This window comes from Rhinolophus sinicus, linkage group LG04 (genome assembly GCF_036562045.2).
Source record: "Rhinolophus sinicus isolate RSC01 linkage group LG04, ASM3656204v1, whole genome shotgun sequence".
In the NCBI taxonomy this organism is placed as follows: Eukaryota; Metazoa; Chordata; class Mammalia; order Chiroptera; family Rhinolophidae; genus Rhinolophus; species Rhinolophus sinicus.
The window spans coordinates 173,505,688-173,523,210 of record NC_133754.1 but is presented as its reverse complement, the minus strand read 5'-3'; the positions used below and the strand labels follow the sequence as shown (position 1 = coordinate 173,523,210).

At 44.2% G+C, this 17,523-nt stretch overlaps 1 protein-coding gene across 4 annotated transcripts in view; it reads left to right on the top strand.

Annotated features, from left to right (window-relative positions):
* Window positions 1-17,523, top strand: part of ASTN2 (astrotactin 2) — an 839,920-nt gene that overhangs the window by 654,650 nt on the left and 167,747 nt on the right. For all 4 annotated transcript variants that reach the window (XM_074330925.1, XM_074330926.1, XM_019731189.2 and 1 more), the window contains one exon: window positions 3,353-3,618. In XM_074330925.1, the coding sequence (XP_074187026.1) occupies window positions 3,353-3,618 (266 nt within the window). The remainder of the gene's footprint in view (window positions 1-3,352; window positions 3,619-17,523) is intronic.

Sequence of the window (17,523 nt, the reverse complement as noted above, 5' to 3'; positions counted from 1 at the left end):
AGTGAAGAGGAACAGGGTAAGAGATCCGACTGGAGAGGCAGACAGGTTGCCTAGATCCCACATTACTTCGCCGCCATCTCACAGATTTTGGTGTTTATCCTAAGAGCATGACATTTTAAGCAGGCAAAGAATATAGGGTTAGCCTTTTCAAAAGATGTCTTTAGCCACAGCGTGAAGCAATTAGCTTTGGCAATTGTAATATCTACAGCGGAATAATTAATGGAATGGCTAATGGTCTTTCCTGTTGCAACTTTCATCCAGATCATAACTTAGGCATGACACAATCTTTAAAAAAAAGGATCATTGCTCATAAATGTGCATGGAACGTAGAGGTAAATTCCTTTCTCCATTGGAGGTCTTGGGCTCCTCACTTGTTAAGCATTGGGGCTGGACCAGATGATACCCAAGATGATACTTTTGCAAAATCAGCCCTTAGGTTTGATTGTGAATTCAATACTGCGACTGCAGGGCAGGTTTCAGCCTGGACTATAGGCTTTTAACCCCACTTGTTGGCCTGACAGATTGAGAAAGCTGAAGATTTATTGGACAAAAGCAAACCAGCCAAATCTATAGCTTGTTTTGCTATTAAATGGGTAGTTATATCTTTAACCCAATAGCTATGAATGTTTGTTTGATCAAGAGGCTTTTTACTCCCAGTACCATGTTACATTCCTCCCCAATTAAATTGTGTGCTTACAGCATGGTGCTCCGAAAAGCAGGCCATCTGTGTTTTAAAATAAGCTATAAAAACAATAGGTGAAGAGATGAATTAATTATCAGCAGACTGGGGCTGTGTGCTGAAAGGATCACTAACTTACCGTGTGACCCTGGAAAGTCATTTTCCTTCATTGGGGTACAATTTCCTCTTGTTTAAAATGGGGGAGTTGCACAAGGTTAGTGTTTTCAAAGGTGTGCTTTTTCAATCGTTTTTGAAAGACTTCTATGGAGAAAAGATGCCCCACTTGACCTTTTCTCCTCGGTGCCTTACAATCCAGGTGTATTAGTGGTCTAATTGATTCTATACTTTTTACTTTAACTGTTCCATCATTGTGCCACATCGCTGTGTAACTATAAGTGGATCCTCAATCTGAGACTCAGTTTCCCCATGTATAATCTAGTGCTAGAGCAGAGGTTTCCAAAATTTTTCTGTAAAGAATCAGACAGTAGATGTTTTAGGCTCTGTGGGCCATGGAGTCTTTGTTGCAACTACTCAATTCTGCCACTGTAGCCAAACACAGTAAAATGAATTAGGGTGGTTGTGTTCCAATAAAACTTTATTCACAAAAACAGGCAGAGGGCTAGACTTGACCCATGGGCCATAGCTTAGACCTCGGGGTGAGAGTGTGGGCTAAGTATGCCCTAATGTCCTTGCAGCATTGACTCCCCCTTCCTCTTCTTTCTCTAATGGTTATTCTCCCCTGAGTTTGAAGTCTTTCTTCTCCAAAACTAGCCCTCTGGCTTGTGCTTCTAAAAGTCATCATCTTCTCTCGATGTGTCTGTATATAGACTGTCTCCATCTCCCCAGCTGCTGAGATGTCTTCTTCACAGCTTTGTTTTGTTTATCTTAGTAACTACCCTTCTTTAATCCCTCTGAAGGGTTGGTTAGCTGGAATTCGCCTGTCTTCCTCCCCCAGAGCCTTTGATCTGATGCTCATAAGCGTTTGCTGACAGCCAGACAGAAAAGGTGGAGCCCAGATCCTGGGCTCGAGGGCCCAGAAAATAATGAATGAAGGCTGCATTTATTTGTATTCCTAATTGGCAAGTCCATTTCCAGATCAGCTGCATGTCATTGCAAGCCGAGGGCAAGAGCAGGAGACAACACTCCTTTTTCTCCCAGGCCTGGGTGCCCAGGGTCCCTGGTTCCACTGAGGCAGGAGCCTTCCTTGGAAGACTCTGTCACCTGGAGCAAGCTCTGCCCCTTAGTCCAGGGCCCCCCTGTTTTGCCACTCAAGCTGTGCATTGTACAACTTTGAAGATACCATTCACTGTAGTATGTGATATAAATGGAAACCTCTGTGTCATACAAATCACTTTGCTTCTTCAAGTTTTTTAATATAACCCAAAACCCCTCTCTTCTTATGAAATCTTATGTAGAAGGCCAGTCTCAAACAGACAGAAGCAGAACCCCTCTATTTGAAGTTGAGGTGTGGGTTTCGAGTTCTGCCTGCTTGGTGTTCCTCTTGCCCCCGGCAAGCAGCTACTGAGATGCTTCTTGGGATTCCTAGAGTTCCTCAGAAAGATTTTAGATCCTTTAGACTTGACCATGATCGTCATTCTAGCTATTTAGAGTTCCATAATCTTCCTCTTTGATTAAGTCTCACATATATTCCTAGCACCATGCTAGGCACTGAAGAGGTGGGGACAAGAGTGGAAGACCTGGCCCCTGGTCTCCAAGAGCTGAGCATATGGTTGAAGAGGCCAGCAGGAAATGGGATGAGAAAATGAGCTTAACAAGAGAAGGTCTTCTAAGCAGAAATGCTTATTCGGCAAGGAAGGAATGGGGCCAGGAGGAAAGACTTCCTGCGTAGGGTCACCTTGGCATGGAGTAGGGATAGGTGGTAAAGACCTGAAGAGGCAGAGGCGGAAAAGCAGGACAGGCAGAGCGAAGGCACAGAAGTGGGAGGTACGAGTCGTAGGGATCAAGAGAGAGCACAGAATGGAGCATGCGTGACTCAGATCTCGGTGTGCACGTGAAGAATGAGGCAGGAAAGGAAGTTTGAACAAGGGGACAGATGAGCACATAAAGAAAGGGAAAATTATATTTTTTCCAGACGGGTCCACCGCCTTCTATCTCATTTATCACTCATAACTATTTAACTCAGTATCATTAACTACATTTTACAGAATTAATCACAACAGGCTCTTCGACGTTAAGATACTTTTTTGTAAGGTTGCATTGCTGTTATCGCACAGAATTGAGATTTCAACTGAAATTGACTTGACTCCAAAACTTGTGTTTTCCCTATTACATGGGACTTCCTGAAAAATAGGGACTGGAGTGAGTTTCTAAAAGAAAGATAGAATTTGTGTAAATTGACAGTAGACAGAAAGGACTTTCTGGTTGGGGGACAAAACCCTTAAACATTTACATCTTGTATAGTCCTTGGAGAATCCTCTGGTCCCCCTACCGTCTTTGAATACGGAGAAAGTGAGAACAAAGCGAGAAAGGGGACTATTTCACGTAGATGGTAGCATAAGGTTCCATTCTGGACTCCACACCTTCAGGCCAGTCCTCTTTCCAAAAAGCTTCTCTAGCATCTTTTTCCCTTTCCAACAGATACCAGCTCCTTAGCACACTGGATTCTTAAATTGATTAAATTCAACAATACTGAATTTATTTCTCCCTCCCCAGAGACCACAGAGCTGGGCAGCAAGAAGGAGCTCAAGTCCATGCCCTTCATCACCTACCTCTCAGGTCTGCTGACTGCCCAGATGCTCTCGGATGACCAGCTCATCTCAGGTGTAGAGATCCGCTGTGAGGAGAAAGGCCGCTGTCCATCTACCTGCCACCTTTGCCGCCGACCAGGAAAGGAGCAGCTGAGCCCCACTCCGGTGCTGCTGGAAATCAACCGTGTGGTGCCCCTTTATACCCTCATTCAAGACAACGGGACCAAGGAGGTGAGCTCCCCTGACACATGCACTAAGTCGAATCTAAGTACCAACCCTCCTACCTCCTGCCCTAAGGGCCCTTTGTCCATTGGGATTGTCCTGTCGTCATCGTCATCATCATCACCATCACAACTAGCATTTGTTGATGTCTCACCATGTTTTAAGTACACAGATAGCTTCATAACAGGAGCTGGTAAAACCGACAAACTTTCGAATCTCAATGGCTTAATTCCATACAGGTTATTTCTGGGTTGTACAGAGTCCCAAATAGATATTTCTGATTGATGAGTGGCTTTACTCTGAGAAGGAGTTCAGGGATCCAGCCTATTCTATCTTGTGCTCCTTCAACCTGATGCTTCCACGCAGGTTGAGAAAAGAATGAACATGGAGGGTTGCACATGAGAAGTGCAGTGGGCCAAGCCTGAAAGTGGCAACTGTCATTTCAGCTCCCATTCCATTGGCTAGAACTCAGCCGCTGGGCACACCTGTCTGCAAGGAGATGGGGGAATGTATTCTATCTATGTGCTCAGGAGAAGAAGATACGGGTTTTGTGAAAACCTAGCAGTATCTAATCAGTACTGTACTTGGATTATCTCTTTCAATCGACCCTTCAAAGCTATGATCTCCTTATAAATATTGGGTTGATTCATTTGAAATTGCTGACCTTTGACCATCTTTTATATATAAAAATGGCAATTCTGTATGGTTTATTTTAATGTCATTCCCACTTTACAAGTGAGGAAACCTCAAAGATGTTTAGTGGTTTGCTGAAAGTTGGTCTGTTTCAGAGACGACATGTTTAATCATGAAATTATATCCTCTCTTTTTCCTCTTTCTGTGTCTCTCACTTTCAATTACAGTAGGTCATGTGCACGATTTGATTCACTGGTTTTCAAACTTGTGTATTCGGCACACTTTTTCCAAACACAGTCTTCAGGAACCCCAGTCCCTAAAATCAGGAGGAGTGATGCTATCCCTTCAGTGAGGAAGAGGAAGGTGGATAAAGCATCTCTATTTGGTCCCCTCTCTTCCTTCCACAGAAACTCCCACACAGCCCTGGACGTCTCAAGGAGACCAAGTCCAGTAGGAAGCTATGGATTCTGTGCCCCTCCCATAGCATTCCACTGGACTAAGTGCCCGTGGGTGGTGAGTGGTCAGGTAGGGCCTCACAGAGGACCGAGAGGGATGAGGATAAGAAAGCAGGAAGAGTATCAGGGAGATGATCTCAGGCAGAAAAGAACAGTCTGTACAAAGACAGGAATAAATTCCCCATGACTAAGATGAAGAGATGGAGAGAGAGCAGAGATGAGGCCGAGGGGTCAAAAGGAGCCTGATCGTTTAGGGTATTGTAAGCTAGGTCATAGCGTTTGGACACTATCTAGAGAGCAGTGGGAGGCTGTGGGTAATAGGATTAGCAGGAGGCCGAGAGGATTCGATTTATGTGGCAGAAGGAGGCTTCTGCACACCATCCAGGTGGCCATCAGTGGGAGAGCAGTGACGATGTGGAACGTGCACCCAACAGAATACTGCACCACAGCCAGGACGAGTGAACTATAGTGACACTGTGAGATGCGTGAACTTAATATAAATGAAAAAAATAAGTGTCAAAGATACGTTTTCAATAGCATGATACCTTTTCCACTGTTTGAAGCTAACACACATACACACACACACGCACGCACACACACCCCTAACACACTACCTTGTAGGGATACATACAGATGCAATAAACCACTTAAACGTGGAATCAAGGAAACAGTGACCGTAGGACGCAGGATGATGGTAATCCTGAGTCAGGGGAGGCAGGGTGATGGCATGAGGGCATTGGTTACACTTACGTACTCCGGTTCCTCGCTGGTGTTCTGGGTGATGGATTTGTGGGAGTTTATCAAAGTGTTAAAAGTCGCTAACTCCCTGACCACTCGTCACCCACTGGCTAACTGGATGAGTGCGTAAAGCCTCACCATGCTGCTACAACAAGGAGCTTGAGTCATGGACCACGCATGGCGGATAGTCTAATTCTATGCGTCCAAGTTCCCCGAAGTAACAATAGCAGAAAAGCCAAATGCGTATATATCTCCACTCCTCTGGCTTCAGGGTGAGAGTCCACTGTGGAAATGTGACAGTGGAAGGAGGGAGGTGTGTGAGGAGGCTGCTGAAGCTTCCAGTGGATACCAGGCTGGGCCTGACCAGTGCCGTGCCAGTGAGGACGAGCATAGTAGCACCTTGGTAGCTGCGTAGGACTGAGCTATGCCTCCAAAGCTACCAAAGTGAGTGACGCTGTTAACATTGCCACTCACTGCTCTGCGGACGTGCCCCAACAACTGTCATTCGGGGCCTCCCTCTCCTCAGCAGTACTGTGGCACAATACCAAGTCCTGGGACTTTTGTGACGTGTTCCTGGCTCATGTGTGGTAGCAGAGGACTGGTGCTTCCTCTCCTCTTTGCTTAGGAGTCAGACGACCCCATGTCTGAATTCTGTGCCAGCTTCCCTGAGAGTCACCACGATATTCAATTCTTTGGCGATCCAGTGAGGGCTTCCTGAGGCCCGTTGATGACGTGTTTAGCAGAGAGGCCCAAGGGTGTGAAAGCAGCCACTAGATGTCACTGTTCTCCTTACGGTAGATCTGGAGCTCCTGAAGCTCTGGTCGTCGCGTCATTAATTCAGTATTTTTCAGTCCTACTATATGCCAAGTACTGTGTCACACACCCTGAGAAGTGAAGCGTATGTCAGGTGGATACGATCTTTATCTACATGGAGTTTACAGACTTGTGGAGAAAACATATTCATGAAACAATCATATAGATAAAGGAAGACAGACTGCTAAGTCCCGGGAGAAGTCGAGGGCGGTGGATTCAAAGCATGTAACAGGAGGCCCTGAGGAAGTCATATGGAAACCGAGTCTTTAGGGGCCAGGTCCATGGGGCAGGGGAGGAGCCTGCACACATGCCAGGTGAAGGTCCCGCTGCTGCAAAGGCCTGAAGAATGAGCGAACATGGCCCATTTCCGTGAAGAACTGAGTGAGAACCTGTGTGGTCGGGGCCTGGACTAAGGGGTAGTTCCCTGGGCAATGCTGAGGAGAGGTGGCAGGACCAGGCCAGGCAGAGTGGTGAAGGCTGTGTTGGTGAGACATTGGGTCCCTGGGGTGGGGAGCCAGGGAGGAGTTAAGGCAGACAGCAGGGACATTGCTGTCGCCTCAGCTCTAAACTCTGCTCCTTGTGGTAATTCCTGCACAGATACGTTAGAGCTGGTTGACCAGAGCTGGCTTCCTCCAAGTCTCCAGTTTCTTTTCCCCCTTTCCTAAACCCCAAGCCAGGCCTGTTTAAAGTTTCCTAGCAATCTAGGGGCTGCAGGGTGTGTTAGGCTTTTCCAAGGGTTCCAGGTGGTAGGAGTGGGTAGGACAGCCTCACTGCAAGTCTGGAAATGATCCTGGAGAAGGGGATGTGGCCACGGAGCCAGGCTGGTGTGATGAGAAAGCAGCCATGCTCATTGTTTCCATCACTTGTTTTTCGACCTTTTCTCAACAACCATCACTCCTTTTCCCAGGGTGTCTCCAGCTCTCTGCCCTTCTCTGCAGCTGGAGACGGAGACTATATGCATAAAGCACACGCACACACAAAGCCCTAGTCTCTGACACTGAGTCATAGCAAGCATGGGGCAAGCCCTTTTCCTTTCTGGGCCTTTCTTCTCCTACCTGAAAAAAAAAAAAAAGAAAAAAAAAGCTGATAGGAGGAGTGAGTTTCTGAGTTCCCTGCAGGAGATATTGTCTAAGTGCAATCAGAGAGTGTAGGCTCTGTGCTATACCCCCGTTGGGTTGGAATCCTGTCTCAATCCCCTGTTCACTGTGTGATGCTGTATGACCTCTCCAAACCTCAGTTTCCACATCTGTAAACTGTGATCTCACGATCCCGATTTCATGGAGATCCCATGAGGTAATGCGCATAGAGCCTGGCTCCTAGCATGTCATGGGCAGACTTTTTCTATGATAATAATAAAAAAGAGTATTTGTCTAAACTGGCCCCTTTCTTTGGTACCTTCTCTTCTAGGTAGTACTTGATAACTTTGCAGATGTCCAAAGTGCTAGGGATGTGACGTTTAGAGTAGGATCTAAATGTTTTGTATGGGAAGGGTCATTGGTTCACCCAAATGGCAGATTACAAATGGAGGGATTTTCAGAGCAGCTCCTCACTTTATAAACATTTCTGGAGCTCATACTCTGTAGGTAAAAGATACCGTTATATGAATAAAATAATGTCCTCTCCTATAGACTTTCCAAAGCAGAATGGAACCATTCTTCTGAGTGAGAACTCCTGACTCCCTGAGTTATTTGAGGTGCCACCTCAACTCCTGAGTCCCATTGCATGATACAGTCAGGAGTATCAGAGAGGGGGTGTGACTCGCTTGAAGTTTGTGGAGGCAGTTCTGGTCTCTGATCCTGTACCAGGGAAAGGGTGTGTTCTGGATAGCCTTGGAGACCATGGGGCCCTAGCTCCTTCGGTGTTTGGGTTCTCCTTGGGTCCATGTCTGTGAATGCACGGGAAAGGATGATGCCTTCTACCCAGGCTGGAAAGGAACCCTTCATTACACTCTGTGCGCCTGGTTTTGAACAAGTAAAGCAGGAAAAAAGTCTTTACAATGGAGAGTTTGAGTAATATGCAAATCTCCTTCCTCCCCCTGGTAAATGATCCATACGCCGCCCAAAGCCATAGAGCTTGGCTAAGCATCACTAGTGCTTCATGTACAAGACTTTGTGTGGCCGTTAATTTAGACTTTGGGTGAAGAAGAAGAGGAGCCCAAGGGGGAGAAAGGGCGGTGTCTCAGTGAAGAGCCGGATTCGAATCCCAACTCTGCCACTGGCTGCCGGGGTGACCTTGTTTTTACTCATTTGTAAAGCAGGCATTACAGTATCTCTCCCTATCCATGTGGCGCTGAGGTGGTTTCTGTGGAAGGACTAGAGAACTGGGGCACCTGGAATCCGAGCCAGGCTCCACCCTTGATTGTTATATGGCCTTGGACATGAATGCTTCTGTTTCGGCCTTTGTTTCTTTATCTGTGAGGTGAGAAATACAGGTTAACCTTACCCATGGTGCCTTCTGGCGCTGTGATAGGGTCAGGTCTAACTCTACCCTGAATAAGGGAAGTATTTTGAGATGGGAGAGGCATGCTGGGCCCTGCAAATTATTTTTTCTCCAGAGTGTTTCCAGTTTTACTCCTTAAATTCATATGGGAAAGAGAAAGATATACATGTCTTATCCTCTATCCCAATGTCGCAGTATATATGCCTAGAGAGGGATATTAAAATTATATCCTGTTTATATTACAGATCAACCTCTTTATTTTACAAATAGTTAAAACTGAGACCCAGAAATGAAGAATGACTTGTCCTAGCTCACACAGCTAAGTCTGAAGGCTACGTAGTCAGGCTTCTGACCTCAGAAATGTCTGTCCTCGCTCTGAGACTTAGTTTCCTCATCTATGGAACTATAAAATGGGTGTTGCTAGCTTTCCTCACAGGGCCCTCATCTAGAAACATTAGGAGATTGCTTGCTATAGTTTTGAAGACTGTAAAATACTCTCTAGATCTGGATAATGCTTTTCTAGTGTTCAGGTCCCCTGGCTTCTGATGATGTGAGAATTTTTTTTTTTCTTTTCATTCTGCCCTAGGAAGAGCCATGTATAATTTTGGTCTTGTTGTGGTTGTGTGACCTTCCAGAAGATTCTCCCTCTCTGCCAGAAAGACTTGTTTTCTCTATTTACACTTCTTGGCTCCAAGTGAGAAGAGAATTCCAAATAACTGCTCTTTGAAAAGAAATTAACAGCCAAGATTTTGCCCCCCCCCCACATTATCATCACCGCCATTATCACCACCACCGTCACCACCACCATAACCCCATCCCCTTGCATCGGTGCTTATGTATACCAGATCCTGTGCTGGAAATATGATACAGAGGGGAATAAGACATAGATTGTGCCTTCAAGGAGCTCATAGTCAACTGGATGAGGCAAAAGAGCAACCTAAGTAACTATAATGACTTGCACATGCTGCATTAATGCGTGATTTATTTTCAAATACTACAATACACATTCCAACCATGTTAGGAAAGAGGGAGAAAGAAACTCTTGAAAGGGAGAATCTGGAAAGGATTTTTGGGTAGAGAAGGTAGATATGGGTAGATAGTAAAATAGCTGGAGGCAAGTCCACTGATGATGAAGAAACTATTGTGTGCCAAAAACTGTGCCAAGGGCTTTAGTGCTTTATCTCATTTAATCATCCAACAACTTACGAGGGAAGTACTATTATTATCCCTATTTAATAGGTGAGGAGACTGAGGCTCAGAGAAGCTTGAACCCAGGTTTGTAGAATTCCAAAGCTAGTCTAGGCCAGAGTCAGAAAACTATGAGTGGCCCATTGGTGAAATCCAGCCTTCCACCTGTTTTTATAAATAAAGCTTATGAACCATAGCCATACTCGTCTGTATGCATGCCTCCTATGGTGCTTTCCTGTAACAGTGGCATTGTTGAGTCGTAGCCACAGAAGATGGTATAACATGCAAAGCCAAAAATGTTTACTGTCTAGTCCTTTACGAAAAAAGTTTGACAAGCCTTGGTCTAGACTAAGATATACTGGAAAAGAAGGGGAAAGAAAGTTACGTCAAATACTATGTGACAAGCATAGAGAATAGAAGAATGAAACCCAAGAACTTTTAAATGTATTTTGTATTATTAAATTTATTGGGGTAACATTTGTTAATAACATTACATAAATTTCAGGTGTCCAACTTTATAATATAACATCTGTGTACTTTTTTAAGCGCTCACCACTAAAGTCTGGTCTCTTTTCATCACCGTGACCCCCATTATCCTCCTCATCCATCCCCCATTACCCTTGCTCTGTGGTAACCGTTATTTTGTTGTCTGCAACTGAGTTTGTTTGTTTATTTTGTTTTGTTTGTTATTTTATTGCTTTTTATTTTACGTCCCACATGTGAGTGAAATCATACGGAAATCCAGCAATGATTGAGTGCCAGCTATACCCCTGGCATTTTTAAGTGTTTTATGTGTATTAATATGTGTATTGGGGGTGCCAAAAATGTATACAAGTGGACACTTTGCTCAGTGTTGCTCAAGCAGTAGTTTGCCGTAATGAGAAGTGTCTGGACGCTGAGGGTAACCACTTTGGGCACCTCTTGTAGTTGCAGAAGTCAAATGTGACTTGTATTCATCTTTTGTTATCAGTATATATTGAGTATTATAATTTTAATACAGGTTTCCTTTCTTAAAATGTGTATACATTTTTTTTTTTTTGGCATCCTCTGTATAAGTACTCTTTGTCTGTCCTGCTACAATGCATTTGATGTATACACACTTATGCCCATTTCACAAATTAAAAAGCAAAACCTGAGGCTTTTAAGAGATAGATAATTTATCTAAGATCACACAGCTGATGACCTGGGGGCTCAGAATTCAAATCCAGATGTGTGTGTCTAAAGTTTACGCGTTTGTCACTCTAGTGACAGGCCTGCAAGATTTGGGAGAGAGAAAACTGGAGAAGTGATATGCGGAAGGCTGACATGTGGGCAACTTTGAATGCCGTGCTGAAGGATTTGGGTACCATGTAGACTGTAATAAGTCCTGCAAGATTTGGGGTCAAGGGAAAGACTTGTCTAGATGTGAGTTTTTGGCTAACAACTACAGCAACAGTTGAAGGTTCAATTGCAGGGACCAGGGCTGCTTCATGGCAAAGGTTATTCATTTGGGGTCTTCAAATCCCTAATGTTAAAGGGTCTTTGGATCTCCATCTCCAGAAAGTTTATGCAGAATTATACATAATTGTGATTTTTTTTTTCCCCTGGGAAAAAGGTACATGGCATCAGCACGTTTTCTAAATGTTCTTGACCCAAATGTTGTAGAACACTAAAATCGCAGGACCAGTTAGTACCTGCAGAAGCCCATACATAAGATGGCTGGGAGACTTCAATTCAAATAATTCTAACAAATATTTACCAAGGGTCTTCTCTGGACCAGGCTCTGTTCTGGCCATTTGGGATACATCAGGGAGCAAAACAGGCATATATTTCACCATCTGGACACGTCATTCTACTGGAGCACGTGTGAGAGACATAAACAATCAGAATAGTAAATAATATAGTACATTAGAAAATGACGGGGATGGGGGAAAGTGAAGAAGTGTAATAGAGGCCAGGGGTGCCTAGTGGGGTGTGGATGCCTGGATCTCAGAGTGACTCAAAGCCCGTCAGAATCACTTGGGGTGGTTATGGCGGAGGCGTTTGTTAGAAATGCAGATCCTTGCTTTCTTCCTACTGATTGGGATTCTCTGGGTGGGGTGGGGGGAGATGCTGGAATCTACATCTTCACAAGCGTCCCACATGATTCTCATACACCTGAGCTTGAGAACCACGACCCCAAATCACGCTTAGTATGTCTTTCGTCTTTCTCATTCTGGAAATCCTTCAGGGGTTAATCCCATGCTAGGGATTAAGAAAGTCAAGCACTTCTTAAAATCCGGTGTAAATCCTCTGTGCTCTTGTGGGCACTTCCTCTTCATCTCTTGTGCGTTCTGAGAAGGAGGTGAGCTGGCCAGGGCCGAGACTATCATGCAATCCTTGGCAAGAGGGGAGATCAAAGAAGAGAGAGGGAAATAATCCACATGTTACTCAACATGCTCACCTCACGGTCCATTACACAAGAGGAACTTAATGCTTGGCTTGCCTACTTGCAAAACTGGAAAACGGAGCGATTTCATGGGACCAGAAGACTCCCAGATTGAATAAAATATACAAGACATGCAGACTTAGCAAATGAAACATTTTTGCATGTCCAAGAGTAGAGCACTTATGGTTCCTGCCCCCACGCCATGGGACATTGAATTCAGTTAGCAAATGTAATAAAAAAAGAGAACAGCAGAATGTCTCCCCCCCCACCCCGTGGCCTTTCAATAACAACCATTGACTGAGCACTTCAGTTGTGCCAGGAGCTCAGCTCAAGCCCTTTCCGTACTGAGCTCACCAAATCCTCTCATCGCCTGGTGGGTACTAACCTCGCATGGTGGGCACTATTATTATCTTGCTTTTCCCAGTATGAAAACTGAGGCAAGGAAAAGTTAGATCACCTTGTCTCAAGGTCTTACAAATAGGAACTGCCAGAACCAGGGTTTGACCTGGGTACCTGAGCTTTTCCAACTTCGCTATACACTCTCCCTACGAGCTACCTCCTTCAACTTCTTAAATGAAGTGTAATAAATGGAAGTCTAATGTGTACTATAGACACTATTGCTGCATGATATTATCTTCTTCTCCAGTTGTCGTATCTTGATGTCTTTACTTAACGCCCAACATTTTTGAAAAATGTCTGCAGTCTGCACTGATTGACCCTCATTCATTACAGGGTTGATTCCTTCCATCCAACGGAAAGATGGTGGCTTCTCCTCATTTGCCATAAATGACTTTGCCAGTCTCCTGATGGTGTTTTCTATCTCAGTTCTTGTAATCCTGAAACCTATAAGACATCTTCGGTACCTCTCATTCTTTCCTGTCTGCACCCAAACGCCCAACACTACAACCCATTAACAAATCCTATAGAATTTTCTTCTGAAGGATTTCTCAAATGTGCTCACTTTTGCCCAGTCTGCTCCAATCTTGCCTGGACTACTGCAGTAGCCTCCAAACTGGCTAACAATGAACGTTGCCCCTCTAATCCATTCTTTTCCTTGTAGCCAGAATGATATTTTCAAAACTACAATTTGTTCACTTCACTCTCCTGATTAAAACCCTTAACTGGCTTCCAGTTACTCTTAGGATCAAAACCAAGGTGCTTACCAAGGGCTGCTTGGACTGGCTCTTCCGACTCCTTCAAACTCATCTTGTACCTCTACTGTCCTGGATCTCTGTGCTGTAGTCACAGTGACCCTCCAGTTTCTTAAAACACTATCTTTTATCATGCCAAAGCATCCTGGCACATGTTCGTCTCTCTATGTGGCATGTGTTTCACCCCTCCCCTCACGTCTTTCCACTGAGTTGACTAACGCTACTCACCTATAGACTGCTATGGCTTCTGGATTTGATAAGGCCCCCGTGTTTGCTTATTTGTTTACTTACTTGCTTGAATCTTATTTTATCCTAGTTTTTCATTGTGCTTTGATGTTTTATCATCGGTTGGTTAATGTCTGTCTGTCCTCCTTCTCATCCTCCACATTTTATTATTTTATTTTGTAATGACTACAGTGCCTGTGAGGAAGAAAGAGCAGGTCAATTCAGGAATGCAGACACTGTACAAACATCTAGTCCAATCCTATTCTACGTCTTGATTCCTTTCCACCGCACCTTGCAAAGTTTATGGAGCCTGTGTTTGAACATTCCCCGTAACAGAGTGCTCAGTGACCCCTAAGCATCCTGGTTCCCTCACTTCTAGAATGTCCATCCTTATACCGAGTCAGAATATTTTCCCATTCTTTAGGGGGTAAACTCCATGGGACCAGGGTCTGGTCAAACTTACTAAGTATGGTACCAACAGCTCCTAGTATGCTACACTATAGTAAGACATACAATAAATATAATTTTAATGAGAGTAAATGAATGAGTGAGAAGCAAATGAGTTACCATCTTGCATGGGTATGTTTACATGCTGCTTTCACATGCCCTGGCTCCTTGAATCCTCTCAATAGGCCTATGCAGGTATCAGTGTTTATCATTTTGCAGATAAAGAAACTGAGTCTCAGAAAAGGTAGGTACCACCCTCTGAACCCCCACAGGGATCCCACATGTCAGAGCCAGGGCTGGAATCCACAACCGCTCACTTATCACCGAGCCATCATTTATCTCAGGGTGTTCTGCAAAGGCGGCTCCAGCCAAAATGGTGCTGGGCTTCCAGGAACAGAGTGAGCTGCAGGCCTTGTCCCTGTTGGAGCTCAGCCCTGCTCACAGGGGGCTCTTCTTGGGTCATTAGGCAACTTCAGTCAGCAGCGATGCTGAAGGCCCAGAGAGAATTCACAAACAATTCAACTCCCTCTGTCTAGTTCTCTCTAGTCGGAGAAGAAAGAAGAGTCGTTCCAGATGTGCCTCGCAATTCACCGGGCAGCTCCAGTGAAAGCAGCATCAGTTCGTACCATTACACAGCCCGTCAATCTGGGCAGTGCCTTCTCTGCTCAACAGAGTCATGCCGCCCCTGTCATTTCGGAGCAGTAACAATTCCAGGCCATACACTCAGGTCCTGAGAGGAGGAGAAACCCTCGACGAGTGTGGCTTGTCCTTGGCCTCTGTGCTTCTTTCCATTTTTAGCTTCACCTGCAGATTTTCCTGTTTGGGGGAGCACTGTTCATCCCTGGGTCTTCTCCTACCCAACGCCCAAACAATTTAGTTTGGAAAAGTATAACAGATGTGAAGATAGAGAGAACAGTGTAATGAATGCCATGTACCTCCCAACCTTCTAGTTTCCACAATGATCATCTCACGCCCAGCCTACATCACCTGCTCTCTCACCTTAAACATTATATAATGTTATATGTAAATATGCAAGTTTGTATTTCTAATAGCTAAGGACTCAAAACATACCCTTTGTACCATCACCTTGTTCTCCAGATTAACGATTCTTCTGTGCCGCCCTACCCAAAAGCCTGTTTGAATACTCCCAATAATACGTGGCATGCTCAGTGACCCCCTAGCAGCCTGTTCTCTCACTACTAAGACATCCTTCTTTGGTGTTGAGTCAATGTTTTCCTATACATTTCCTATTCTTGTCATTTCTAGCTCTATCCAGCAGCGCTATACTGGAAGACACTTATCTATTATTGGTTTCCTAGACAGAGCATGTGTTTTAGAATCAGAGAAATGAGGGCTCGCGTATCAGCTTAACCACAACATTTCTGTGTGCCTTTGGGCACATTACTGAAGTTTTTCAGCTTCTGTTTTCTCCTCAATGAAACGGGATCAACAATGTGTACCTTTTGGAATTGTGTTGCAAATTAACTGAGATAATCCCTGGAAGGTACTTAGCAGCAGTGCTTGGCACACAGATGCAGCTCACTAAACGTGAGTCCTCCCTCCTGCTTCTGCGTGACAGTCTTTCAGGTACTTGAAGGTGTCTTCCTCGTAAGTTTTGGTTGGACTTCTCTTCTGGTAAATATCCGCAGCTCCTTCAATAGCGTTTCATCGTATCAGTCTGATTCTTACCTCAGACTGTCTTATCCCAGCCCTCCCTATTATCCCAGCCTCTGAAAGAACGCAATATATCTGTGGTCTTCTATCATGTGTGATTTATGAAGAAAGAAATTAGAACACACAGAGGCTCCTTCACTTGCCTGCAGAATTAAAGGTAGAATCCAAGTCTTTTGCTTCTAGACTTTTGTGTTTATCTTGAGTCACCATAGTTTCTATCTTTAGTGCACATAGTAGGTATTCAAACATAGCCTTTGGGTGGCTCAAGGAGATATCTCTTCTCAAAGTCACACAGCCAGTAGTTATAGACGCAGGATTGACACACATGCTTTCCTGGTTTCATAGCCTGTGGTCTCAGCCTGTGCAAGTTCTAGAGATTACCTCACCATAGGCTCTCTCCTGTGCACTTGGACATGGGCGAGCCCTTCTACCATCAAGTAGCCTTCCTTGGATTCTAGAGTCCCTTCTGTCACTAGCTTTTTGTTTACCTTTCCTTGATGGCAAAACATCTTGCTCTGTTCTCACTTCTTAGTCACCTCTCAGCCCGTTGAAAGCTGGGTTCTGTTCCACCATCTAATCAGAGTTCTTGTCTCAAAACACAACAGAGGCCTCCTGTTAACTCAATCCAAAACCCCCTTTTCAACCTTTTTTTGGGGGGTGTCAGTCCATCCTTAAAAGAGCTTGGTCTTGGCCACTTCAACTTTAACTTGCCCAGGCTGTATCCTTTTCCAGAAATTATTGCTTCCCTTCAAAAAATCAAGGGGCATACCAGGAAGTGGAAGCATGGTAGCTGCTTGTGCACGTTAGTGAAGCTCCGTCCATCCCTCCATGGTGCTTCTTTCATAGTTGTTGTTTCTCAAATGTGCAGGTATCCGTTTTTAATGGAGTTGGATAAAATAGAGATACAAATATATACCTATAGGTAGATGTACTGTTATACAGTAAGTCCTCATTTAATGCCATCAATAGGTTCTGCACCATTAAACGAAATGACGTATAATGAAGCTAATTTTACCATAGCCTAATTGATATAAACAACAATTAAGTTCCTACGGCATCTCATCAATGCTACAATGTAACGGCATTGCATGAAATGATGTTCTTTGACTACCTGCTTTACTTACATACTTACGTACATTTATACAGAGATACGTAGATTTGTCTACTTTTTTTTATTTTCAGGAGGTTGTTAGTTACATTCAAGGTGAACAGACTTATTAGTGAGATTTTGAAATTTTTGAGTTTTAATGAGATGTCATTTACAGGGCCCAAGTTTTGATGTCAACGAGAAATAGATTTGAATTCCAGATTTTATTCTTACCTTTTGGATGGCATTGTACATGTGACTTAGCCTACGTGAGCGCCATTTTCTTATCTGTGTGATGGGGATAATAAGACCTGCTTTCTAAGATAGTTATGGATACTCTATAAGATGATAGTTGTAAAGAAAAGGAGGTATAAGAATCAGATAGACCTAGACTTACATTCTTATTTTGCCACATACTATGGAAATATAACTTAATCACTCAATCTCCGTGAGGGTAACATGAGGATGGTTTAACTCATAGAGTTTCTGTTCGGTTAAGTAAGGTTACGTATGAAAGGCACTTAGCAATGCCTAGGATGATTTAAAACTTGATCAATATTAGCTGCGGTTTGTTTCCTCTTCCGCCATCTTTTTCATCTTCCCTCTCCTTTTGTTTTTCCTCCTTTTCTCTTCTGCTCCTGCTCTTGCTTCTAATTA